We start from the raw sequence: 26,801 nt of genomic DNA on the forward strand, positions 1-26,801 counted from the left end.
TGGGGGCCCTGGTGGCAAAGAAGCTCCAGGCAGGGCACCAACAGTGCCCATGTCGGAATCAGGTCAGGATCTGAAAAGATCACCCTACTCATTACAATCAATAGGACATATATTTAAAAATTATCTTCCCACGTTCCTTTCTTATAGCTCCTAGGCTCAAGGAAAGCCACATGCTTCTGCCAACTCTGCAAACACCGTTTGTCACCATGTCAGAGCTTTCCTCTACAAATCAAGGATAAAGTTAAACACCTGATCAGACTGATACCTGCCTGCACCTGCAGGAGCTAAGGTAAAGAGCAGACACAGTAGGGAATCGTGACTTTCACAACCAGAGACACACTTCTCTGGGTTCCAGATTCCTACTTGAAAACTGGAAGGATTGGATCAGATTGCTTTTAATCAGTCTTTACTTTTAAATCTTTGATCCACCAATCCCTATGTAAGAATAAAACATCTTATGGACTCCCCAGTATATGAAATGGATAACAGCAGGGCAAATGTGGCTAAAGCAAAATGGCGGCCCAGGTCTTGAAGCCCCTGACCACCCCCCTCACTCCTTCATTCCTGGGAAGGCCATCCAGCCTAGGAGAGGAACACTGTCTAGAAAATCCCCTTGGCCCCTTCTGGCTCTAAAACAGTATGGGTACATGTCCAACACTGATGCCATACACGCTTGGAAAAGAAAAACAAGCTTTTTTATCTAACGTGTGTATGTGTTAATGAAAAAATTTAAACATTTAAAAATTTAAATCCTATCGCCAGGTGGTGAAGACTTAAAGAAAGAAAAAAGAATTGTATGAACATCAACATCCTTCAGAAGACCCACAAGCACTCTGTCTCAGCAAGAACAAGTGTTTCCCTTGGTATCGGCCCCCAGCACCACCACCACCATGGCAGTCAGCCCTCTGGCTAGAGAGAAAATGAACTTGAACAAAGGGGAGAGAACACCTGTGCTCTGCCAGCTAGAAGAAACTCCACAGCCTCAGGGTGCTCTGCCCTGCAAAGGCTGTCTGTCCCAAGTCCTCTGCGTGGGTCTCGGGGCTTGTTTGCTGCCAGCATCTGTCTAGGAACACAGAATCCTTTTGACTTGGGCCCCTTAGCTACCAGGTCCCAGGTGGAATAAAAACAATGCTGTTTCCCTGCTGCCATTGTTCATTTGAAGAATCAAACTATTTGTGTATTCAAATCATTTGAATATGCCACCTTCAGGTGGCTAAATTCTGGTTTTCTCTTGAGCTCAGTGGAGCGCCGGAGCTCAGGGCTGGGAGGGCACCTTGGATGGTGTGCGACTAGAAGAGCACTCACTTGCTTGGATACAGAGTCGCATGAGGGCATGAAGAGGGTACGGTCCTACACTCTCGATACTCGCACCAATGCAGATAAGCCACTGCACTAACTTGGGCACCTGTTCCATCTTCTCATAAAGTCCAATGAACACGTATTTCTGGGGGAAGAAACACATAAGAAGAATTATGGAAGTCACTCCATCAACATGAAACTTCAAACTCCTTCACTCATAAAGTTCGGGATCAGTAAAACCTGGAGAGCTGTGGCCCAAGCCTGAGATGATTATAAATAATCAATTTGCAGTGAGGCAGCTGAAGTCCCCCTATACAGCTGAGGTCCCAAATACAAGCCTGAAGTGGCCTGACTTGAGACCGTATGTTTGAAGAAGTCACCTTACCTCAAAGAGACTCTTCAGTGATAACTCTGGGACATGGATATTTCTTGGTAGCCGGTCTTTTCTGGCCGACAGAAGTAGGAATGACTGATGAGAAGGGAGAAAAAGAAAAAGCCGGAATTATCATGTTCTCCACATAGGTTATTAGAGCAAAAGTTATCTTCAGGGTTAAAACAAGCAAGAAAAAAAAAAATACCCTCCAGCCCTATCTGTCTTTTCAAGCTACCTACCAAGCTTTACAGCCTGAGCTGTAATCGAAGTCCCTCTGTCCAGCCAACATCCTGTTCCTGCTGAGAGCTGAGCTCTCCCCACATTTCCTCAGAGCCAGCTGAGGACAGCAGCTGCTGACGTCAAGCAGCATTGCTGAGACTACAATGGGTAAAGAAGTGATTCCCTGCAAAGTTCTTAAAGCCTACTCAGCAAGCAGAAAAATCCGATCCTTTACAAGTATCTCATTCCAATTCATTCTTTAGCACTTCAGTGTTTCATAAGCCCCAACGTGTTCGGGGTCCGTTAGACCCTGTGGAGCAGTGTGTGGAGCAGCTCCTACCAGCCGGTGAGTGAGAGCCGACGGCAGTTCAGAATTCCCAGTGCCACGTCCCGGAGCCCTTATTAGTGACTTCAAATTGGGCCCTGGTGAGAGTATTGACACTACAGAAATTGACAAACTTTTTTTTTCTCAGCGAGCCAGTGACGCTATCTAAAGTCACTAAAGAAACTGAATCCTGAAAACGTCAAGCCATTTTTCCTAGGTCACACACAGAGCATGTCCTGAGAGGTCCCTACTGAGATCATCCAGGTGTGCCAACAGGTCTAAGGGCTCCAGGCTCTGGTATGGCCACGGCTGGAGACCAGGCTCGGCCTCAACCTCCATCATGTATGCTCCTGCTAGTGGATGTGGGACCACAGGAACTGAGCCACATCTTGAATCCGGGTTTTGCAGCCTGATGCCCACTCTTTACTGCTCGCCCTGAACACACCCCAATCTCAAAATGACATGCTCAGGGTTCTGACAATCCTGATGGCTTACCTGGCTTTTTTTTTTTTTAACAAGATATCTCTATTTCCAGTATGTGAAAAAATGACTGGGGCCCCACAGCTGGAATATTGGACCAATGGACCTGCCACGGAGCTGCAATCTTGGACCTTCCCTTGCCTGCCTGCTTTCTCAAGACCTTTTGATATGGGAGTGAGCTTCAGGAAACTTGTTGCTGGACTTTCAGGGATTTCCCATGAACCACCTGAAACTATACCCATAACTGTTGTGTATGCAAAGAAAACCCCATCAATTTCATTAGATTTCCAATGTAATCCATGAGCTTTTTAAAAATTGAAGAATTCTGTATTTTAAAGTGATTTACCTTGCCTGGCTCAAGAGTCCTTATAGGTTGCCCTTGTTTTTGGTGACTTTGCTGGACTGCCCAGCTTCCGAAAGCCCAGCAGGCCCTTCCTGACCTAACTGCCACCTTTGGCCAGCCCTTTCCACATGCACTGAGAGCCCACCATCAGTGACAACTAATATTCACTGGGCATTTAGCACATGCCAGGCATCGCAAAGCTCCGTTAGCTCAGTGCCTGGCACGTTGTAAGCCCTTGATAAACATTAGCTAATGTTATTATTAGGTGTTCTTGGTCCATTATTTATCATTCTCACCAAAACCCTGAGGAGTAAGTATATATCCTGCAACTTGCAAATGAGGAAATAAGGCCCAGAGGGGAAGTAATTAGCCTAAAAGAGAAAGTGGAAGATTATGATTTGAGGAGGCATCTGTGTGACACTGAAGCCCAGGCTCACAGTCCACCCCACTCTTCCATTCTCTGGATTCCCAGCCCTGGGTTTGGCTCCTGCAGCCTCACTGTTATCTGTGGGCAGCAGTCCCTTAAAGCTACACAGAAGTGGGGCACCTGGGTGGCTAAGCCCATTAAGCGCCTGCCTTTGGCTCGGGTCACAATCCTGGGCTCCCTGCTCAGCAGGGAGTCCGCTTCTCCCTCTCCTTCTGCTCCTCCCCAACCCCCCCCCCACTCATGCTCACATGCTCTTTCCCTCTCTCTCTCTTTCTCATGCTCTCTCCCGCGCACGCGCTCTCTCTCAAGTAAATAAATAAAATCTTTTTTTTAAATTTTTTTGATTGAGAAAAAAAGCTACACAGAATTGCTCAGGGTAACACAGGCAGGTCTTCTAAGCCAACACTAGCAAATGCAGTATAAAAAGATGATGAAGATGAACATGCAATTGTTTATTTTCCTCATTCCACATTGTCATTAGCACCTGAACTTGACACTTCTGTGATGACAATGAAGACACAGAGCAAGGAGTGAGGGCAATACACATTAGCTAATATTATTATTAGGTGTTCTGAATATGTTTCCTATCTTTAAAAAAAAACAGAAACTGGTTAATCTATATCACTCAGTGACTTTCCATCTTCAATGGTGGTGCAGTTAAAAAGTTATTTTGGCATCAAAATACACAGATAACAAATTACAATCCCCTCCCCAATGCAGACAGAAAGAGTCCATTTAACCAAGAATGTACGTCCCCACAAGAGAGCCATCCTCTTTTACTTACATGCCATAATCCTTTCTTTGCCAACTTTTCTATTACAGATTGCCACACTTCTGTTGAGAATTCGGTAGTAAAAATGTGATCAAAACAGGGCAAAAAACTTTGCAAAACAATGGGGTCACCTGAAAGAAATTTCCATAGTTTAGAAATTTTAACCTGGGCAGAGTCTAGAACATTTAGGGAAAGGTTCTCCAATTAAGACCACAGATAGATACATGGAAAATTAAAAGTATCAGAAAGAAAGGCATTTGCAAAGTAAAAGTCCTTTATAACGGACCGAAGTAGCAATCACTTCAGGCTAACCTACCAGCTCAATGCCCCAAGAGTTAGGCAGTGTGATGTGAGCTAACACTCACTTCGCTCTTCTATATGCCAAGCCCAGCAATACGTGCTAATATTTAATCCCTCAAACAGACCAACAAGGCAATGGCCTATTATCTCCACTTATAGAGGAGGAAATAGAAACTCAAAAGAAGTTAAAAAAAATAAAAATAAAAAAATAACACCTCATATCCTTTAAGAAAGATGTGACAAATATTATTTTCACCCAACCGATGAGAAATGATGACAAATGAGGTCAGGTTTCATGGCATATCATGCAGCTAGTTAATGACAAAAACAAAGACGGGGACCCAGATTTGCCAACTCTCAGTCAACACACATTCTTCTAACCTAGTGGCCCATTGCATCTCATGATCCTCCAAACCACATTTCTCAAACTCATGAATGAGATCATCCAAGGAGCAAGGGCAGGTGTCAGCCTCTCCTCCAGGATTATCAACTTCCAAAAACAAGTAAACATCAAATAAATAGATATTGCTCGAAAGGATACAAAATTTCCATAAATATATTTTTCAAATTTTAGAAATTGTGCCATAGGCATACATTCACCTTCCAAATAGGAATACTTCGGCATAATAGTATGGGATGCATTGCCCTAAGAAGTCCCATGAAATGCCCCCTCTCAGGATGGCGGCAGAATGGAAACCATCCAGATTTTTTTAAGGGAGCAGTCACCCAGAAATAAACAGTGACTTTACAAAGATGCAGAGAGGACATGAGGGATGGTAGGGAACAGGCCAAGCCATCAGACTCAGGAAAGGCAAGCAGGTCACTGCCAGCAAAAGCCGGACTGGAAAGCTGGGACCGGTCAGCATTTATCTGGGGATCTTCTACTTCTCTGTCCAAGGGACTCAGCTGTGCCCACCTCCAAACCCTTCCCACTGCCTGCGTGATATGGCTTTCACCCCTCCCCCATCTGCCAAACTTGCCCAAATTTGCCACAGACCACAATAGTTGCTTTCCCACAATCTCCGTGGGCACAGTTGGACCTGTAACAGCTGAATCTATTTCCCCACCTCTGAAAGCCAAAGACCATTTTCCCCCAATTCTAACACGTGCCATTTTTCGCATTCTAACATCTCTAGCATCGGGACGTGTGTGACAATTGATTTTGTCTCTCAGTGGCAAAACATTTATCAATGGCACATCTTAAGTCAATACAATCTTAAATGCAATCAAACACAATATTTGAGAACAACGGCCTGGCCATTGGCAGAACTTCAGACTGTGCCAAGATAAGCACGAAAGAGTTCCTTTGTCACTGGCAAGGAGTATGTTAGATTGTGTTTTATGGTTTTCTGTTTTTGCCTAATCCAGGCCACTGACAAAGCCAGCTCACCGGCAAGGTCATTAGAGTAATAACTCGAGGCAGTGACGCAAAAGGCTTCCCGTGCGTCACTCCTGCACTGAGTGCCCAGGTCCTCTGCTGCAGTGAGCATAGCAAGGGAGACCTTGAGCACCACGTCATCTTCCACTGTTAGGAGTTAGTAGGACAGTTAGGTAGTCAGGGCCTGGGCCCCCAACAAGAAAATATGGAGTCAGGACAGCTAAGATAGAACAGCACCAGCATCCTGTTTTGCAGCTCAGACAGGAGTGCCCTAGCATTCTGCTTTGCAGCCTTCGCAGAAATGACTTCTGCAAAACGTCCTAAAGTAAGACAGTTACCCACAAAGCACTTGTCACTATCACAGGCAATGGCAGTTAAGACATAAGCCCCCAGATATCAGCAAAAAAGACCATCCACACGTTGACGTTAATCTAATAGGTAGATAATGTGACCAAAGTCCTGATTGGTACGACTCAGCACACCCTGGTTGCTGAAAATAGTTCCACAAAAGAGCTCATAAAATCCCCTAGACTTGGAAACTCGGGGGGCAACCTACTCGGGCCTCTCTCCGCCTCCGGGAGCTTTACACTACAGCTCAGCAAACTTTGCTCTGCTGCCCACCACTCTTCCTCTGGTCTACCTGTTCATTCTTCCAAGCGGCATGACCAAGAACCACAAGCACTAAAGGCAGAGAATTCCTGCAACACTTCTATGAGCCCTTCCAGGGTATTTTGAAAGCAAACAGGAATATTTCTTGGCGTATTGGAGAAACACATGCAAACATCACAGGAAAGAGCACAAATCACATAAAATAAGTAGCATAGAGAGGAAAAGATCTATAAGAAGCAACAGAGAAAACTGAAGTCTGATTGGCAGAGCTTTATAAGTGGTTTCTGCAAAAGGATTTTGTTGTTTTTACAAGGACATGAGCCACCAAAGCTTCTAAAATGCTTTCTAGTGTGAAAATAATTCCATTCAAACTACATAAACCAGCCACAAAGAAACACCCTGGAATTATCTCCGCAAGAGCCTTTCAAATAAAATAATAGAATTTTAAAATTTTTTAAAAAAGGAAAGAAAGAATGAACAAAGGCTCCCTCCGGTTCCAACTTACTGCCCATCGTGGTGAAGATTCCCACAAGGAAATCAGCAACCTGGATCTGGTCTGGAGTGCTTTGCAGAAGCCGCAGACCCTCGAAAAACATGCGAGCCGCTTCATAAGGTTGGAGCAACCGCAGCAAAGAATAACCAGCTCGGTAGTATCCCTGGGACAGAAGAAAAGCAAAACCGTAACTCGCCCATCTCTTCCAACCAGCCGCTAAAAGGAAAGGAAAGATTGATGACCTGAGGGAATGGACTGTAGAGGTTTCGCTTCTATGTAAACACAGATTTCTAACAAGCGCTGGAGACAGCATTCCCACGTTACGTTCTGTGCCACATTTTTCCTGTCGTTTTTTAACCGCCAAGAAAATAATCACTTTCAAATCCATGACTTAAACACAGCATCTAACATATGACACAGAGTGATGGAAGCAGGCCTGGTTCCAATTACATGTGTGGCTTATTTATTCATGCCTCAAATCACAGCCCGGGCAAGAAGAGAATGAAAAAATCCTGGGATGACAGTGTTCCAAAAAAGAATGAGATTGTCATGTAAACACAGAAGTTGTTCCCTGCTCCTTTCAATCAAAGTAAACACAATTTCCACTGGGTATGTAGCCGGGAAAAAAAAAATGAAAATGGTAACGACAAGCACTGAGATGTATTGAGCTCTACATTGTAGGCAATGCACACCAGAGGCAAAAATTTTTTCTTTCTGTAAAGAGGCAAATTACAATGAGTAACAGAAAAATGGTTTAGTTTTACCTATATACACACTGCGTACCTTGAGTAGGAACAAAATGATACTGCCTTTCCCCTCTTTGATTCTCTAAAAGAATCCACACCAGCACCTACCAAGACAACATTCTAAGATAATGAAAGGTGTTCACCAATCGGCTTCATAAAAAAAGCAAGCACTTAAAAATTGCACTTGACACCAAATCTCTGATTCTTTCTCGATTTGTTTTCACCTTCCTTTGAAAGTCTAGAACCTTAGATAACAACCAGAAAAGAGGGGTGGGAGAAGGTGGGGTTTTTTCCCCCCAACTGGGTAAGCTGGACACAGAATTCCCCACTTCCTTGCCCTCCTCAGATTTAAGTTTCTTTCATCTTTTATATTTGCAGGGTGGGGGGGGATGAAGGGGATGAGAATATGCCACCCCAAAATATGACACTTTGGCATAGGTGTTATCTTGAGTCCGAGGCATTTGAGATTCAACAGATGCAGAAAGAACCCTTCCTGGAGCCTCCCTTATCTGACTGAAAGCAGATAGTCTAAGAAAACGAGGACTGCCATAAATCCCCTCTCCCTCTCCCAGGGAATTTTTATGGCCATGAAGGAGGCCGAAATCGGCACTGAGCGGGACCAGCACTGCTAAGTGTTGCTAAGATAGCCTGATCTCCCTCCCATTAGTTTCCCACACATACGTGTGTTCCCACAGTCCAAGGCCCCAGAAGTCTACACGCCTTTCCTTTGTCCGGCCCATCTCCACAGTTTATTGCTCTTTGTTAAAAATGTATATAAGTTCTCAGGGCGTGGCTCAGTCAATTTTAAGCCTCTGATTCTTGATTTTGGCTCAGGTCATGATCTCAGGGTCATGGGATAGATCCCTTGGTCGGGCTCTGGGCTCAGTCCCAAGTCTGCTTGTCCCTCTCTCTCTGCTCCTCCCCCCACTTTCTTTTCTCTCTCTATCTCTAAAATAAACAAATAAAATCTTTTAAAAATATATATATGATTTCTCAAGCCTACCTGCTTCTCTTGGGGTCTTTCCTAGGAAGGCCCCTGTGTCATGTAAAAATTAACACAAAATAAAATTTATATGGTTTTCTTTTGTTAATTTGTCTCTTGTCAGTCAGATTTGCAGGGCCCCAGCCACTGAACCAAAAGAAGGTAGACAGAAAGCATTCTTCCTCCCCTACAGAGGACATTTAGGGGAGGACGGCAAGTGGGAGAGAATGGGGAAAGAGGGAGACAGCCAGGAGTAAGAATGGGGAGTGGGTCCTGGTCACTGTGCTGCTGGGGACTGCTGTAGGTCTGGCCCCTCAAGGAAGTCCATCCAAGGCCTGGGGATGTGCGCATGCCCCAAGTCCTCCCCTCCCCCATCCAGCTGGGGGATGGGGAAAATCCTAAAATGTCTCTGGGGAGACTTTCTCAGGAATGCTTTCCCATTTTTAAAACTATCCAATAGTTCCTAAAGTATCCATCCTCCAATATAAGGGGTTTAAGGTAAAAGAGACAAATCCCTTCCTTGAGGATGTAGAATCCGTAGGTCAAAGCCCCTCCCCACTTCCCACTGTTCAGCTTCTAGCAGTTGTGCACAAAAGGCAGACCCCTGAGGAAATAATGCAAACTCCTATTTACCGAGGGCCAAGAACTTGAACCAAGGACTCCTTTTTTTATTCTTTTTTTTATTTAATAATATTTTTTATTATATTATGTTAGTCACCATACAGTACATCCCTAGTTTTTGATGTAAAGTTCCATGATTCATTACTTGCATATAACACCCAGTGAGGACTCTTAATCCTGGAAGCAACTCTAGGATCTAGATAGCATCTCCCTTTACAGTCGGGGGCGGGGGGGGGGGGGGGGGGGGGCGGGGCGGGGAGGAAGGCTTAAGGAGGGAAAAGGAGCTCCTTGGAGCTGCTGAAACCAATCCACAGCAGAGCACTGGGGAGAAAGGGCTGTGCTTTTCCCATCTCGGAGCCTCGCTATAAATAGTCTAGATCACTGACAGACACTTCATTGCATGTGCCTCAGGCTCCTGAATGTCCACTCCTTTACGGACTCTGATTCTGCTTTTTGTGCTCTCCCCAACTGGACAATGAGTTATTACTCAAGAGCTGGGATGGTGTCTTCCTGTCTGTTTGCCCTCCTCAAGACACAAAGAACGAAGAACAGAGAGGTGCCTCGCAGAGTGGGCACTGACAGAATTTTAGCTGAGAACAACAACCAAATGGTCATTTATTGACCTTTGCTAACTCCAGCCTCTCAAACGTCCCCAATCCCTCCAACGGAGCTGATTTCCACGTAAGAAGTGCTTCCTGAAGAATCCGTGTCATATGTCCACCCAGCTGGCTAAAATGAAACTTGCAAGCGTCACTTCAGACGCCCAGTCCTGATGTAACTATATCAGAACACTACGAGCTCCCCCCACAAGGGCATTTCCACAGCTGGCCACCATGGTTGTTAGTCTCCTCCAGATGGGCTCGCATGCCCTATGGGCATCTGTCTGAAGTGCAGAGAGTTGAAGGCAAGCTCTCCTCACACTTTCATTTTACAAAGAAGGAGGGGGTGAGAGGAAGATAGGCAGGGCCCCCAGCTGTCACCGTACCTTCACGTAGGTTGGATCCCACTGGAGACATTCCTTGGCCGCCACAAAGGCCTCATTCCATTTCCCAAGGCTGTAAAATGCATTGGATTTGTTGCACAGAAGCACAGCCAGCTCCCGGGGGGGAACCCTGTCAGAAAGAACGGACCGGTGGTCAGGAGAGCTATCTTGCTGCAGATACAGAAAACCACCCTGAAGGCCGCAGTGCTGGGCCTGGCTGCCACCATCGCCAGTTAATGTCCCAGTTACACCTATCACGTCTGGCCCTCCAACTCTCCCCCCACCCCAGAAAGCCCAGGACATTCACAAAGTACAAGTCTGTCCCTCCTCGCTCCCAAATCCTCTGCTCCTTTTCATGACAAATGTTCTCAGCACCTCAGCTCTACCTCTCACTGTTCTCCACCGATCTTTTTATTTTTTAGAGACCACCTTGGTGGAGATGCTGTGAAAATGGTGACCGGTCCTAAGGACGGAGAGGATGGAAGTTCCCACTGAGCCTCAGCAGAGTCCAGACACTGATCCGTGTAGTGTGGGGTGAGCCCCTCTACGTGCATGTCCACACTGGATGGATGCAGGGCTTATCACAGGAAGGGCCTTTCACACATGTGACCACACCATCCCCACGGACCTACTGTGACAGGTGCAGGATGAGCACCATTGTAGTGTAGAGGCAGGACCGCCCTAACATTTGCAGGACCCAGGGCCAGAGTGCAAATGGGGCTCACACACACTGGGGTTAATCCACACTGTCCAATATGGTAGCCACTGGCTATGTGTAGCTATTCATATTTAATTTAATTTAATTTAATTTAATTTAATTTAATTTAAATAAAATTTAAAATTCAGTTCTTTAGCTGTATTAGCCACATTTCAAGTACTTGATAGCCCCATTCTATATTATAGAACATCTTCATCATCATAGAAGGTCCTATTGGACAGTGCTACCCTAAGTATTTGAAGGTCATAAATCAAGTTCACAAAGTGTTCAATAAAATATGTTCTATCTTCCTACTTTATAATACCTGGTTCAAATTTAGAACTGTAGGAACTGTGTCAGGGCAGAGTGAGCCAAGACTGCACCCCTGCCCACTCCCTCCATCTCAGCCTTCATCCTGCCCTGCAGGAGGCATGATTCCAAGTGCTGTCCACACACATGAACTTGCCCAGCCCTCGGAAGAACAGGCTGCAGGTAGGAGGTCTGTGAAAGCCCTGGGAGCAGAGTCCATGGGCAGGAATTCCAGGGTCCTGATACCCATGGAGTGGACCAAAGGGGAGGAAAAGACTCTGGGTGGGTAAAGCCCATGGCCCCACAGACTCCTGCCTGGGTGGTGGGCACAGCTGGAGGGAAGCCACAGGAGGGCCCTCTAAAGCATATCAGGGTGGGTCCTCTTGCCTGGGTCTAGGGATAATATTCCAAGCTTGGTGCCAAAACCACACCAAATGTGAAGACATATGCAAAGTGTACCACAATATGTTGAAGCCTAGATGCCATTCAATTCAAGACACATGAGAGAAAAAAAGCCAGGCTTATACCTCTTTTTTATCGAATATTTTAATTGCAAAAGTACTACAAATCACTATAGAAAAGATAAGTGATGCAGACAAGCACAAATAAAAAGCAAAGTAAAAATCACCTCTACTACTGCCCCAGCCTCAGTGCTTTATGTTTCCGGCTTCTGTCACTGCCCGTCGTTCCCTCTAGGTGAAGGGACGAGGCCCCAGAAGCACAGGAGAGGCAGTGGGGCAGCCAGTGGGTGACTGGCAAGGAAGCTATGACTGCAGGTGCCGAGCCCAGATACCCTGCCCAGGGCCACCATCCCCAGCTGCAGTGAGCACTGGCTGCCACTAGGGGCTCCCAGTGCCCTGTTCTCCAGATTTGCCCTCAGCCTAAGGGGAGCTGCACTCTTCGCAGGAGGTTATGACCCTGCTGTGCACTAAATTGTGCCCCTCCATCCATATGTTGAAGTCCTACCAGCCAGTGTAATGGTATTTGGAGATGGGGCCTTTGGGGAGGTAATTAGGTTTAGCTGAGGTCATGAAGTGGGGCCCTTATGATAAGATTAGTGCCCTTATATGAGGAGACACCAGAGAGCTTCCTCCCTCTCTGTCTCTCTCTCTGTCTTTCTCTGTCTCTCTCTCTCCACCACGTGAGGACATGGTGCAAAGGTAGGCATCTGCAAGCCAGGAAGAGAACTCTCACCAGAAACTGAATTGGCCAGCACTTTGATCTCAGACTTACCAGCCTCTAGAACTTCGAGAAATAAGTTCCTGTTGTTGACTCCGCCCAGGCAATGGTATATTGTTATGGCAGCCCAAGCTGACTAATACAGCCCCACTCCTTAGGACAACTTCTCAGGGCCAGACAGCCTACAATAGATGGCTGACTGACATGAGAATCAAAAGGTCAGCTCCCTTGCCCCAAAGTGGGACCAGCTCTGCAGTACAGCTCATGCTCCGGAGCTCCCCAGGGGATCAGGCTGAAGCTGCCTTCAGTTGGCACACCATCCCTGCCTGGAGCCTTCTCTGCCCCATCCTGCTTCCCTCCATTCTCTCCTCCTGAGAGCACTTGCACCTAAATCCCTAGTTCAGCGGCCAGTGGCAGGAAGGTCGTGAAAGACAATACGTGAGGGTCCAGGCAGAAGTCCCCTTAGTGGTCCCACAGTGTGGGGTCAGTCTACAGCCATAACTGCTACACAACATTTCATCTTTAAGAAAGTCAGATGCTATGGGCACCTGGGTGGCTCAGTCGGTTCAGTGTCTGCTTTGGGCTCAGGTCATGATCCCAGGGTCCTGGGATCAAGCCCCATGTTGGGTTCCCTGCTCAGTGGGGAGTCTACTTCTCCCTCTGCCCCTCCCCACTTGTGCTCTCTCACTCACTCTCTCTCTCTCTCAAATAAATAAATAAATTCAAGAAAGAAAGAAAGAAAGAAAGAAAGAAAGAAAGAAAGAAAGAAAGAGAAAGAAAGAAAAAAAAAGTCAGATGACTTGCACTCTAAGCCTGGCTTTGACACCGTTCTGATCTTAGCCAGGAGGTGCAGAATTACAGATCCAAGCCAATGGCACTCAACTCACATCCAGCTAGAGGGTAGACACCAAGGTGATAGAAGGTAGGAAGTAGGAGGCATGATTCAGTAATTTCATTCAGTGGCATTTCCCAGCACAAGTTTAAGCTCCATGCACCCCATAAATGACAACCTCTATTGCAGCTGTTCCCAAAGCGTGGTGTGGGAACCTCTGGGGGTCCCTAAGACCATTTCAATTGGTCCACAAGGTCAAATATTTTCACAATGGTAGCAGGCTGAATAATGGTCCCTAAATAATATTACCTTTTATGGGGGGGGAACCTTTGCAGATGTGATCAATTTCTAAATCTTGGGGGGAGATTATCCTGGGTTAGGATTCTATCACAAGGGTCCTTGTGAGAGACAGACAGGGGGAGACACGACACAGAACAGGAGACAGTGATACAATGCAACAGCACACTGGAAGGATGCACTTTGAAGATGAAAGAAGGGGCCACCAGGCAAGGCGTGCAGGAGGCCACCCAAAGTGGAAAGAGGCAAGGAAATGGATTGTCCTCTGCAAAAGACCAGCCCTACAGACACCTCAATTTAAACTTCGTGAGACTCATTTTGGACTTCTGACCTCCAAAACTGTAAGATAATAAACATGTATTGTTTTAAGCCACTAAATTGTGGTAATTAGGTACAGTGGTAACAAGGAACTGAGATATTATGTGCCTTTTTCACACATTCTCTCACATGTATCCCAGGAATCTTCCGGGGGGGCTACATGATGTGTGATATCCCAAAGGATTGAATGCAGAAGCAGATATGAGAGGTCAGGTGTCTTCTATTGATAAAGAGCTCTGCAAAAATGAAAAATGTGCAGCTCTTCTCACGAAGTTTCTGGTTTTGGAAAATATACTTATTTTTCATTAAAATACATTACTGAGGTTGACGTGGAATGAGTTTGTCATTGAAATTTTAATGAGGTAATTGAATCTATATTTTAAATTTATCTCAGTTTTAAGTTCAAATCCTGGCTGTATTGACAGCTCCAGCTTACATAAACAAAAGCTCTTAAGGGTCCTCCATAATTGTCAAGCATGTCATGGTACTAAAATGTTTGGGCACAGGTCAGTTGGAAGTTGAAGGGGCAGGGGAAGAGGTGAGCTGGAGCTCCCCTGTGGTACCACTGGAGCCACAGGGGAAATGGCACAGAGAACCAGGAAAACGAAACAAATGCCAGCGAAGAGGCTGGGGCCTTGGACCATCCCAGGAACTCTGATTCCCATCACCAGACAAAAGGGGAAGTTGTGCAACAGCCCCTGTGTTTCACTTTCTATTTCCCTCTTAGTATTCTCTGTGCAGTTTCGGAGCTCACAGTACAGAGCAGATACGTAGGAAGCAGGGGAGGAGGGGAGGAGGAAGAGAAAGAAAACAGAAACTAGGCGACGTGATAAGAAACGGGAGGTAAACAAGTGACAGAGGGAGTTTCCATTTACTGAAAACACAGAAACAAACCCAACACCAGAAGAGCGGAGTAAACTGCACTCACCCCCACTGGTACAACTGCAGGAGGATCTGGATGGCTTCATCGTACTTTCTGATGGCCAGAGAGAAGTTCCCGTTCTTCAGGACCTGGTTGCCGGACTCTTTCAGCAGCTCGGCGTAAGCCGTGGGGTCCATCCTGTGGGGAGAGGGGGCTAGGGCTGGCGGCCAGGCCCCGCGTGGGACCCGGCTCCCTTTACGTCTGCATGGCTGGGAGTGTGCAGAGGCAGTTTGTCCGCTCTGGCCCCACCCACCTGCACGGAGCACATCCTGACAACGCCCCTCACCACCCCGGGGACCAGACAGGGAGTCCGAGGAGACCGTTTCTTCCCCAGTTCTTTTCTGACCTGGGAGGCAGCCGCCGAGCAATTCCAGGTATCCTGTGGTAGTGATAAGCCAGGCACTGAGGGAGGAGGCTGCCGCCAAAGCCCGAGACAACTCGCACCTCATGGGTAGCCTGTGCCCCAGAAGTGGCAGCTGTTCCCCAAAAGGGCACTATCGTTACTTTCTCCCTTACCCACCATGACGGCCCATAAAGGAGGCACTGTCCCCACTGTTCAGATGAGGAAACTGAGGCTCAACGAGGTTCAAGTCACTTTGCCCAAGCATCTGCTAATGGCATTGCCGGGTTCTGACCTCACGTCCAAGTTTCTGCTCTTGACCACTATACCACATCACCTGTCCGTACAAACACAGCTCAGTGGATAGTCCCGCCATTCTCTTGGGAGCGGGAAAAGGGAGGGGAAGGGCAATTCTAAAGGCCTCCATATACAAGAGGCTGGGACACAGGGCCACAACCACTGCCTCTCCTGCCCTCCTCCCTTCCTAAAACACTATAAAATAAGCCTTGGAGTATGTGTCCCTCAGATTACTTCTTGCAGGTCATGACTTCTGTCTTACTCATTTTTGTAGTTGCACAGACTAGCGATGGGCACTTAAATATTTGTGGTGTAACAGGTGTGAAGGCCAGACCCAGAAGGTTGCCTGTTACTGATTCTCTCTCGGGTGGGCTGCGTAGTCGGAGACAAGCGCCTGGAGCCCTACCTGCCCGAGGAGCCCAGGAGTGTTTGCTGGGCAAAGGTAGCAGAAAGGAGAGCATCTAGGGATGTCTTGGGAAGCAGCCGCCAAGGAGGCAGAGAAAAGGTGGGGCTCGGAAGAGATGCCCCTTAGAATCTCCTCCTCCCAGGGTAACAGTGGGAAGGGGAGTCTGAAATATGAAGGAGGACAATTCAGGTGTTTGCATAGGCCATGTACCTGGGAGTGGGAGATCACACAATCTATCAGGGGGTTTTATTATTGATCTTAGATAATGATTCATATTATTTTTATCATTTCAAATCTTGGTGAGAAGTTTTGGGACAGGGGAAGAGATCCAAGCAGATATAAGTGGTGGCCTATTTTAAACCCACATGAGCTTATCGAGGATGGGGTTTTGGATCAGCGCTCCGTTCCTCAGCCAGAGCTGTATCTGAATGAGGCTCATGGTTCCTAAACAAGTCAGAGTACAAAATTCCACATATACTTTCCATTAAATAATCTCTCAATTCCATGACTCAAATTTATACAGAGATGACAGAGGTGAACATGAAAAAATGTTCAAGAATTGATTGACTACAGGGGCACCTGGGTGGCGCAGTCGTTAAGCGTCTGCCTTTGGCTCAGGGCATGATCCTGGCGTTCTGGAATCGAGACCCACATCAGGCTCCTCTGCTGGGAGCCTGCTTCTTCCTCTCCCACTCCCCCCGCTTGCGTTCCCTCTCTCGCTGGCTGTCTCTCTCTGTCAAATAAATAAATAAAATCTTTTTAAAAAAAAGAATTGATTGACTACAGATATAAACATGTTTCTCTTCTGAGTATCATCAGCTATCTGTCCAGTTTTTTAAACTGGCCATGACCAGGCAACTAGGAAAAAAAAAGTCACCATTCACAACTGACAAGGATTAATATGCCTCTTTTGGGATCCCTGCTCAGCAGGGAGCCTGCTTCTGCCTCTCCCTCTGCCGCTACCCCTGCTTGTGCTCTCTTACTCACTCTCTCTCTCTCTCTCATATAAATGAGTAAATAATATCTTTAAAAAGAAATAATATGCCTCTTTTAATTTTTGTATGAAGTAATCTCTACACTCAAGGTAGGGCTCGAACTCATGACCCCAAGATCATGTCGCATGCTCTACAGACTGAGCCAGCCTAGCATCCCAATATGCCTCTTTTAGAAATAACCTTTCCACTCCAAGAAAAGGCCAAGAATTTGTCCAAAATCTGTAAGGCCCTAAACACACAATTCACACAGGAATACAAGTAATTTCTAAGTATATGGAGAGTAGACAAACAGGATCCCCTTCACTGGTGAGCAAAGAAATGAAGAATTACAGCAACAACATATCACTGGAAAATACTTTTTAAAATGACCCCAAGTATTGGGGGCTGTTATATGCTGCTTACAGGGGAAATATACTACATCATGGATAGATTTCATTTCATGGATGTTTGCCACAGTGAAGAAGTGGAAATAACCCTAAATATCGTATAACTCGTAATGGATTTGAATCAGTTATAGAATATCCATATGGTAGGACACCCCACAGTTATTTCAAAAATCATGTTGTAAAAGGATATGTAATGATTGGCTAAGTTAGTAAATGAAAAATACAGTCTACATAAATTGGTGCATAATCCCAAACTGAATTTTTTTTAAAGATTTTATTTATTTACTTGAGTGTGAGAGACAGAGAGAACACAAGCGGGGGGGGGGGGGGGCAGGGGGCAGAGAGGGAGAAGTAGATCCCTGTTGAGCAGGGAGCCCAATGCAGGGCTCGATCTTAGGACTCCCAGACCACAACCTGAGCCAAAGGCAGACGCTTAACCAACTGAGCCACCCAAGCGCCCCCCAAATTGAATTTTAAACACATATAATATATTGAAAATATGCCAAAACATTAACTAAAAGCCACACCATTGGGATTAGGCAGGGTTTTAATTTTCCTTCTTGTGCTTTTCTGAATTTTCAACTGCTCTACAATGGACAACATTAATAATCAGAACATAAATGTTGTTCAAATGAGACTCTTCAAGGACTTAATTGAAGAATTCAAACACAAAACATTTCCACTGTATTTACAAATACAATAAAAACTATTCATGTCAGTATTTGGGGTTTTTTCATACTCCTCTAGACACCAAGAGTGAGCTCTTAATGTTAGGTGAGCAAACATCAAAGGTATTCCTTCGTTTGTTTCTGCGTTTTCTTGGTAAAATCACATCACAGGAAATCAGGGGATTGCCAAGCACACAGAAGGGTTTTGCTTCTTAACAGGATTTATTGGCAGTCACATTCTCATTATAGGGAATAATGCTTTAGTTGTTGAACCTTTTTTTTTTTAACACCTGGGCAGCCTGTTAATAAGATGAAATTGTTGAATACAAGTGGTAATGACAATGCACTTGATGGCTAACAGGTACTGAGCACCTACTATGTGCTTTATGTCAATCATGCCATTCTAGTGTTACAAGAAAACCCATGAAGTAGTCATGATTGTCCCCATTTGACATACAGGGAAACTGGGGCTACTTGCCACAGTTACCTAGAAGGTGGTGGAACTAGAATCCAAACCCAGGTGCTGCAACTTCATTTTTTTATTATAATAATATTTTTTATTATATTATGTTAGTCACCATACAGTACATCCCTGGTTTTTGATGTAAAGTTTGATGATTCATTAGTTGTGTATAACACCCAGTGCACCATGCAATACGTGCCCTCCTTACTACCCATCACCAGCCTATCCCATTCCCCCACATCCCTCCCCTCTGAAGCCTTCAGTTTGTTTCTCAGAGTCCATAGTCTCTCATGCTTCATTCCCCCTTCTGATTACCCCCCCTTTCTTTATCCCTTTCTTCTCCTACCTATCTTCCTAGTTCTTATGTTCCATAGATGAGAGAAACCATATGATAATTGTCTTTCTCTGCTTGACTTATTTCACTTAGCATTATCTCCTCCAGTGCTGTCCATGTTGCAACAAATGTGGAAAAATCATTCTTTTTGATAGCTGAGTAATATTCCATTGTGTATATGGACCACATCTTCTTAACCCAGTCATCTGTTGAAGGGCATTTCAGCTCCTTCCACGATTTAGCTATTGTGGACAATGCTGCTATGAACATTGGGGTGCATATGGCCCTTCTCTTCACTACGTCTGTATCTTTGGAGTACATACCCAGTAGTGCAATGGCTGGATCATAGGGTAGCTCAATTTTTAACTTTTTAAGGGACCTCCACACTGTTTTCCAGAGTGGCTGTACCAACTTGCATTCCCACCAACAATGTAGGAGGGATCCCCTTTCTCATCCTCTCCAGCAATTGTTGTTTCTTGCCTTGTGTGCAACTTTAAACTATACTCTGAAAGGCCAAGACAGAGGCTCAAAGGTCAGCACACAGTCAATCCCCTAGGTGTGTTATGATTTGGCTGGCATCCAGCATTCACTTCCAGTTTTGCTGGTCATATGAAAGCTAAGAATATACTCCGTTTCACAGCGGTGGTGCTGGCTTTCAGTCCCTATCAGAATTCAGGGTCCGGTTGTAGGGAGGTATCATGGCTGCCTAGTCACATGCAAGGATGTTAGAAACAGGAAAAATACAAATGCACTCAGATTTTGAAACAAGCAAATCTGAAATAGAGCATATCCAGGTTGTTGTGGCTTTTATTACTTGTTGTGTATAAACACATGAAATTCTATAACTGACTTACAGGAATAGAGCTAAACCTGCAAATGGGGGGGGGTGGTTGAGGCCACTAAAATGGGCAAGGGAGTCTTCACCTTCATACATTATCTGAGTGCTACTCGAAATCTTGATAGAAAATTTACTTTTCTTGTTTTTTTGGGTTTTTCCCCCCATTTTATATTAAAACCCTTTCAAAAGAGTCCAAAAGCCATCAATGATCTAAGATGAACTCTGGAATGCTGGGAATAGAGATAGTTCCAAACTGAGGCCAGGGAGAACAGTTCTTAAACCTGACTCCTTCCTACTCCCCACAGGAGAGAAGGCAGCCACAGATGGTCCGGGATAAAAATCCAAAGTCAGGAGGCACCTGGGAGGCTCAGTCAGTTAAGCATCTGACTCTTCAGCTCAGGTCTTGATCTCAGGGTTGTGAGTTCAGGTTCCATGCTGGGCATGGAGATGGAAGAACAAACGAAAGAAAGAAAGAGAGAGAGAAAGAAAGAGGGGGGGAGAGGGAGGGAGGGAGGAAGGAAGGAAGGAAGGAAGGAAGGAAGAGGGGAGGGAGGGGAGGGAGGGAGGGAGGAAGAGAGAGAGAGAAAGAGAGAGAGGGAGGAAGGAAGGAAGGAGTGAAGGAAGGAAGGAAGGACGGAAGGAAAAGGAAGGAAGGAAGAAAGAAAGAAAGAAAGAAGAAATTCAAAGTCAGAACTCATTCTGGGGTCTTCGTTTTGTTTTCTTTGCCTTTCTTTCTTTTTTCCTGAGGGAAGGGGTGTAAATGCAGAAGAAGAGTAGAGATCTTCGTAAGAAACTCACATTTTTTCAAAAGGCCTGTGGAAAAGTATGAAGGGCTGGGCCCAGGCTTTTCCTACCTGGGTGTTCTAAATAGGACAAGAAAGCGCAGACCACTGTGTTGCCCCCCCACCATCAGCTGTCTCACCAGCCTGCCCCAACCCACCAAAGTGCAGCTCAGTGGCCTGCCATAAACCTGGGGCTGTCCCAATCCAGCCAATCCCCTCTATCCACCAACTTTAAATTATTCCACCTTAATTCATAGCCTCATTTGCCTCCAACTACATGTACACCAAAGTCAAGATGGTGATTTGAAAACCAGTTGACTAGTCCAGCTCCAAACCACCCTTGTAAAATTTATATCCTAAAGGCCACACTCCCAGCAAAAAAGTAAACACCATAAATATCTCCCTAATATGTAGGGTCTCGTGATTGTTTTTAAATCTATGCCCATTTTGATGAAATTTTCACTTACTCACCCCACATATTTGTGCCTCTCAAGAGGATCTGTGACTTTCAGAATACTCCAACTTTAATAGAGACACGGAATTTACCCTGTGCTCGGTATCGAGCGTTTGATGGCAAAAGGACCACCACTATCCCACCTTCAAGAAATGTATTGTCTGTGAGGGAGATGGACATTAAACAAATAATCACACAAATATTATAGCTGATGGATTTGTCTTCTGAAGCAGAAACAGTAGAGGGTATAAGAAGCATGTGAAAGGAGAGTATAACTTTAGAATGTGGGATGCAAGGCAGGTCTCTCTAGAAAGTGACATTTAACCCAAGATCCAAAGAACGAGTAGTTGGTCCAGTGAAGAGTAGGGCAAGGGGGATGCTGTATGAAAAGGCTCTGAGCTGCACAGTTCAAGAAGTGCCACGCGGTAGGGGACAGAAGTAAGGCTGGGGAGGAGGCAATGGCTGCCTCACTGCCAAGAGATGGACAACCTGGGATCGTGAAGGCTATCCGAGGGTCCTAGAATTCATCTTAAATGCAATCAGGAAAGCAGCACTGTCCATTACACTTTCTGTGATGATGGGGATGTTCTGTTCTATACTATCCAACACAGTAGCCACTAGCCACATGTGGCTATTACACCTTTGAAATACAGCTGGTCCAACTGAAGAACTGAATTGTTTATTTTATGTAATTTTCACTAACTTTAATGTATAGAGCCACAGGTGACCAGTGGCTGCCATGCTGGACAGTACAGCTCCAGAGGTTTTGAGCGGGGGATTAATAAGAACTAACTGCATCATGCTGGCTGCAGGCAAGATGTAGAGAAATGGGCCACTGTAAGACACAGTCAGGAGGCAGACAGACCCCACGGGAGGAAATCGCAGGAAAAGTCAACACCAAAGCTTTAGTCAAACCTTACCTTGCATTACAGAAATAGAATCTCTGGTTTCAAACATAAATACAGGTAATGTTGAATTCTCTTCTACGCACACACAGCTTAGCCCCTGAGGAGAGCCATTCTGATGATAATGAATCAAATGGGGTAAAGTATATGCTCTGTGAAGTACACAATTTAAGGAAATACACAAAAGCCTGAGGATGGATGCCCGTGACTATCAGGGATGGACCAAGTAGAAATATAGGGAAAAAACAAAGATCTAGAGAAAATTTTCTCTACCACTTTAAAATGTTTTTATAGGGGCACCTGGGTGGCTCAGTCAGTTAAGCATCTGCTTTCAGCTTGGGTCATGATCCCAGGGTCCTGGGATCGAGCCGCGCATCAGGCTCCCTGCTCAGCAGAGACACTTGCCTCTCTCCCTCCCTCTGCCTGCTACTCTGCCTGCTTGTGCTCTCTCACTCTCACTCTCTCTCTCATAAATAAACAAAAATATTTTAAAAATAAATAAAATATTTCTATAAAACTTATCTAATCTTTAAAAGATGATACTAATGTGAGAGTAGGCAGACCAGTGGAACAAAACAGAATATCCAGAAACAAATATATAGTATGAAAGAATTCCACATGTGATAAGGTACAACGGGCTGTATATCTGAAAAAGAAGTTAAATTTCTAACTGGTACCATGTGGTAGGTCGAACAGTAGATACACACACCACTGCCAAAAATGTCCATGCCCCAAACCCTAGAATCTGTGAATACAAAAAGGACTCTGTCAATGTAATTAAGATTATAGACCTGTAGACAAGGATATCAACCTGGATTCCCTGGGGGAGCACAGTCTGATCATATGAACACTTAAAAGCAGAAAACCTTCTCTGGCTGAGTCAAGTAGGTTCCGGAAGAAGGCAGGAGAGATGTAGTAGAAAATGTGACACTAGAGAAAACCCAGACTCGGCACTGACTGCCTTGATGATGGAGAGGAAGCAATGTCAAGAGGAAGGCAGGTGGCCCTGGAACCTGAGAGAAGCCCCTGGCTGATAGTAAGGGCCCAGGGCCCTCACAGCTACAGCTGCGAGGAGCTGGATCCTGCCAGCAATGTGAAGGAGGCTAGAAGGCACTTTTTCGCAGACCCACTCCGTAAGAGCCCAGCCAGCTGACACCTTGACTTCAGCTTTGTGAAACCTGCCAAGTTAACCCAGACTTCTGACCTCCCGACAGTGACACAATTCATTTCTGTAGCCACTGAGTCTGTGGTCACTTGTTATGGCAACAAGAGAAAAGCAATACAAATTGTGTAATAAAGTGCACAGCAACATCAGAACCTAAACACTAGTATGATGAGCAAAAGAAGCCAGACTCCAAAGAGTGTCTACTGTGTGGTTCCACTTGGATGAAGTTCTAGAACTGACAAATCTCAGAGATCAGAGCAGTGGTTGCCTAGGGAGGGAGGGCTATTGACTGGAAAGGGGAATGATTGCACTTTTGGGGGGAATGGAAATGTTCTATATTAAAGCTCATTGAACAGTATGCTTAAAATCTGTGCCTTCTATTACATGCAAAGATCTCATTTTTTAAAAAAGCCATTGAGAGAAAGAAACCATAAAAGCAGTATGAGAAAATAGAGGTACAAATTTTAGATCATGTGCAATGGCTCTAGGAGGAAATTTGGGAATACCGAACCAAGTGACACATACATAGAGCCTTTGGTCCAGCAATTCCATTTTTGGAAACCAATCTTACAGACGGATTGCACACGCCGGAAATGGAAAATCTACAAGATTATTCACTTGTCAAATTGTAATTATAAAAGACTAGGACCAGCATTAATGCCCATTAACAGGAGACTGGTTTAATAAATTATAGTGCAGCCCCCACAACAAAATCTTACAAAAGCAAGCAAGAAAGAAAAAGAATGAAAATGCTTTCTATGTACTGATCTGGGATAATCTCCAAAATATATCTGAAAAAAGCAAATGCAGAATAGTGTGATACCACATTACCTTTTGTACAAGTTAAAAAAAAAAAACGAAGAAAGAGTTGAATAAATTATACTCGCCCTTGCCTACATGTGCATAAAGAAGTTCTGGAAGGATCCACCAAAAATAAAATTATTTACCTTTATTGGAGGATGGGGTGGAGGGCAGAGGAGGGAGACCTACTCTCTCCTTTCCATGGAAATCTTTTATATTTTTGGATTCCTGAATTAGATAAATTCAAAAGTTTTAATGCAATGAAAAACATTGTATGTAATCTTCACCCTCAAAAGGCCATTCTAATGATAGCAAAAGCAGAAACCATACAGGAGAATTCATTAAAAATTAAAAACTCCTGTACATCAAAAAGCCCCCAAAACACCCCGAGTCAGCGAGATGATGGGTGGAGAGTCACTCACACAGAGCTGATGGCCGGGTAAAGTGGTGGGGCGTCTGTCTACGGGAAAAAATGCACAGACTTCCTCACAGCTAGTTAACTAAACGGGTAAGTATTCTACAAACATATTTCTTTCAAGTACATGAGGATATTAACTGCCTCGTCCTTTGAGAAAGCCAAAGTATGATACAAATCCGAAAGTCCAGTAAGTGGAGACCTTTATACAAACAAAGGTACGGCTGAGTGCAGAACACGAAACAGCTGTTAAAACCGTGAAGGTGATCTAAGAGGAAGCCGTGTCAAGATGCCCAGTGAAGGTGAATAAAGCAAGCTGGAGACCAATTTGTAGAGGTACTTGAAGAGCTTAAGGATACGTGTGTGTGTGTGTGTGTGTGTGTGTGTGTGTGTGTGTACACCGGACCTGCCGGGAGAATTTCTGGAAGGCCTTAAGAAACGAACAAGAGTGGTGATCTTTGGGGAGTAGATCTGAGAATGGGGAGAACATTCCCAAACTATGATAGAATGAACTTCTGTTGAGATAAGTCACCCAGGTTGTGGTAATTGGTTATTGCAGCCCTAGGAAACGACACCTTCTCTGAATATGCTCACAGAATCATATACACAGAAAGGACTTAATAAAGTGAGATAACCATTTCGGGACCAGGGAAGCCACGGCTCAAAGATTTGGGGGCCTGACCATGGTCACACCGTAGTGAGCACCAGAGCTGAAACTCAGGCTGACCTCCCAGCCTCCCCCACCCCCGGCGCACTGGTCTAGAGCACTGTGGGTGGGCAGGAAAGCCAGGACCAGAAGCCAGGTCTTGCCCCTGGTCTGTGAAGGTTCAGGCTAACGGGACTGGCAGTGACAACCTCTATAGGTTATTTGAGTGTAATCCCTGCAACATTTACAGAACCTTTGCTTTGTTTACCCAGCAAAGAGAAAATATTTGGTAAAAAACACAGCCCTAGTATTGGCCTGTTTCCACAGGGCTTCCCTGAAATTAACAGTCTGTTAAACGACTACAAATGAGAAAACCTGAGCTTCCAGGCCTTCCTTGAATAAAGAGTGGGAGGGGGTCAGCACTGTGGCATCTGAAAATGGCCCCAAGCTTTCTCTATTGTGATTGTTTCTTTGAAAAGAAGGGTCCACCTCCTCCTTACAGGATAAACCCTTGTCAGCTGGACAGTCACCAGGGTGAGCTCTGGGATGGATGCTCACCTCACCGAAGAGGCCTTCTGAGGGGAGGTCTGAGGCGCACAGAGGCAGGCCCCAGGGCCTCCCACGTGCTCTTTGTGCCAGACCTGCAGGCCAGAGTTCCCTGACAGAGCCCTTCCCTGGGACTTTTGAATCAGAACTTTGGGAAGAGCCTCCTCTGGTAGAGGTGATGTAGGAGGCTCCAGAGGGGCACAGCCTTCCCCCAACCCTGAGAAGAAGCCACTCTGGACTGAGAGAATACAATACTCACACCCAGAGAGAGCAGAAAGAGGGGATCCCTCCACATCCCCCTGCCTCTGAGGCCCAGCTGCTTCCCTACCCCTTCCCTAGTTACTAAAGACATCAGCAGCCTTCTAGAACTTTCCTCCTTTTACCTGAACAATTTGAGTTTTTATTTGCATTCACTAGAAAGGGAGGAAATGAGAGCGGCTTGCCCATTTCACCCCTCTCTGCAGGTTCATATTAGACAAAGGTGTATATCAGGGGTGCCCTGTCCCCACCCCACCGCAGACATCTCCAGTCATGGTATTTCTTCTCTCAGGGCCTGACAAGGCCTCAGAACCCTTCCTCCAACATTCATTCTAGGTGGCACACATCCATGCCCCAAATGAATCCTATGGGCCATTCCCAGTTGGGCCAAAAATCAACTTGTGCATCCAAACACGACCCCCGGAAGTGCCACAACTAGGAAACAACAGGCTGAAGACAAGGCAACAGTTCCCCACCTCTCCCTCAGCTTCATCATCTCTAAGAGGCAAACAGGCCCCAGAACAGCTGTCTCAGAGTCCAGTTTGCACACACCCTCCAGAGACATCTTCCCGGTCGCCCTGGTTACTCCAGTATCCGCCTTGTGATCCTCCTGTCACCCCAGCTCACCCAGCTCCAGCTCAGCCTCCTCACGGTCATTGGCAAGACGGACCGCAAATCCATCAGACCACGTGCTGGGAGGGTTCAAAAGCCTCCATGATCTCCCATCCCACCTCCTCTCAGGCATCATTTCCATGAAAGTTCCCAAGGGTTTAACACCCTGTGTTACGATCTACTCCTCTCGACATATATCTCCCACATAGCCTTTATGCTTCACACCCAGTACTAGGTTTTTCTGCTTTCCCTAGTAGACTAAAGTCCTAAGGCAGAAACTAAGTCTTACTGAGTCTTATGTCTGCAACCAAGGGCTCAGCATTGTTAAATGAATAAATGACTTTCTAGACATTTCTTTACTCATCAGATTAAGCTGGAGAAATGGGAAAGGAAGAAAGGTTCTGGAGTTTTGAACTATACAATTTCACTCCTGGTTTCGGATTTCTGACCATCTCCTGGGAAGCCAAGAATGTCAGCTGCTCCCTTGGAAAAGGACACAAATTTAAGAAAAGCCAACCATGTAAAGGACAAACCAGAAACAACCAGATAAGTCCAACCAAAATCTGCCAGAGCTGGTGGCTACTTTG

The 26,801-nt window shown here is 45.5% G+C and overlaps 1 protein-coding gene across 2 annotated transcripts in view; it reads right to left on the reverse strand.

Annotated features, from left to right (window-relative positions):
- Positions 1-26,801, reverse strand: part of TRANK1 (tetratricopeptide repeat and ankyrin repeat containing 1) — a 97,882-nt gene that overhangs the window by 63,097 nt on the left and 7,984 nt on the right. Inside the window, exons 2-7 of one of the 2 annotated variants that reach the window (XM_087870080.1) lie at positions 14,910-15,041; positions 10,353-10,479; positions 7,031-7,181; positions 4,251-4,369; positions 1,685-1,768; positions 1,306-1,444 (exon numbers count right to left, since the gene is read on the reverse strand). In XM_087870080.1, coding sequence (XP_087726206.1) covers positions 1,306-1,444; positions 1,685-1,768; positions 4,251-4,369; positions 7,031-7,181; positions 10,353-10,479; positions 14,910-15,041 — 752 coding nt within the window. Of the gene's footprint in view, positions 1-1,305; positions 1,445-1,684; positions 1,769-4,250; positions 4,370-7,030; positions 7,182-10,352; positions 10,480-14,909; positions 15,547-26,801 lie in introns of those variants that run through there. The other variant, XM_045798274.2, reaches the window with a different exon arrangement.

Source organism: Ursus americanus, chromosome 20 (assembly GCF_024610735.1).
Source record: "Ursus americanus isolate L20-20 chromosome 20, mUrsAme1.1.p, whole genome shotgun sequence".
In the NCBI taxonomy this organism is placed as follows: Eukaryota; Metazoa; Chordata; class Mammalia; order Carnivora; family Ursidae; genus Ursus; species Ursus americanus.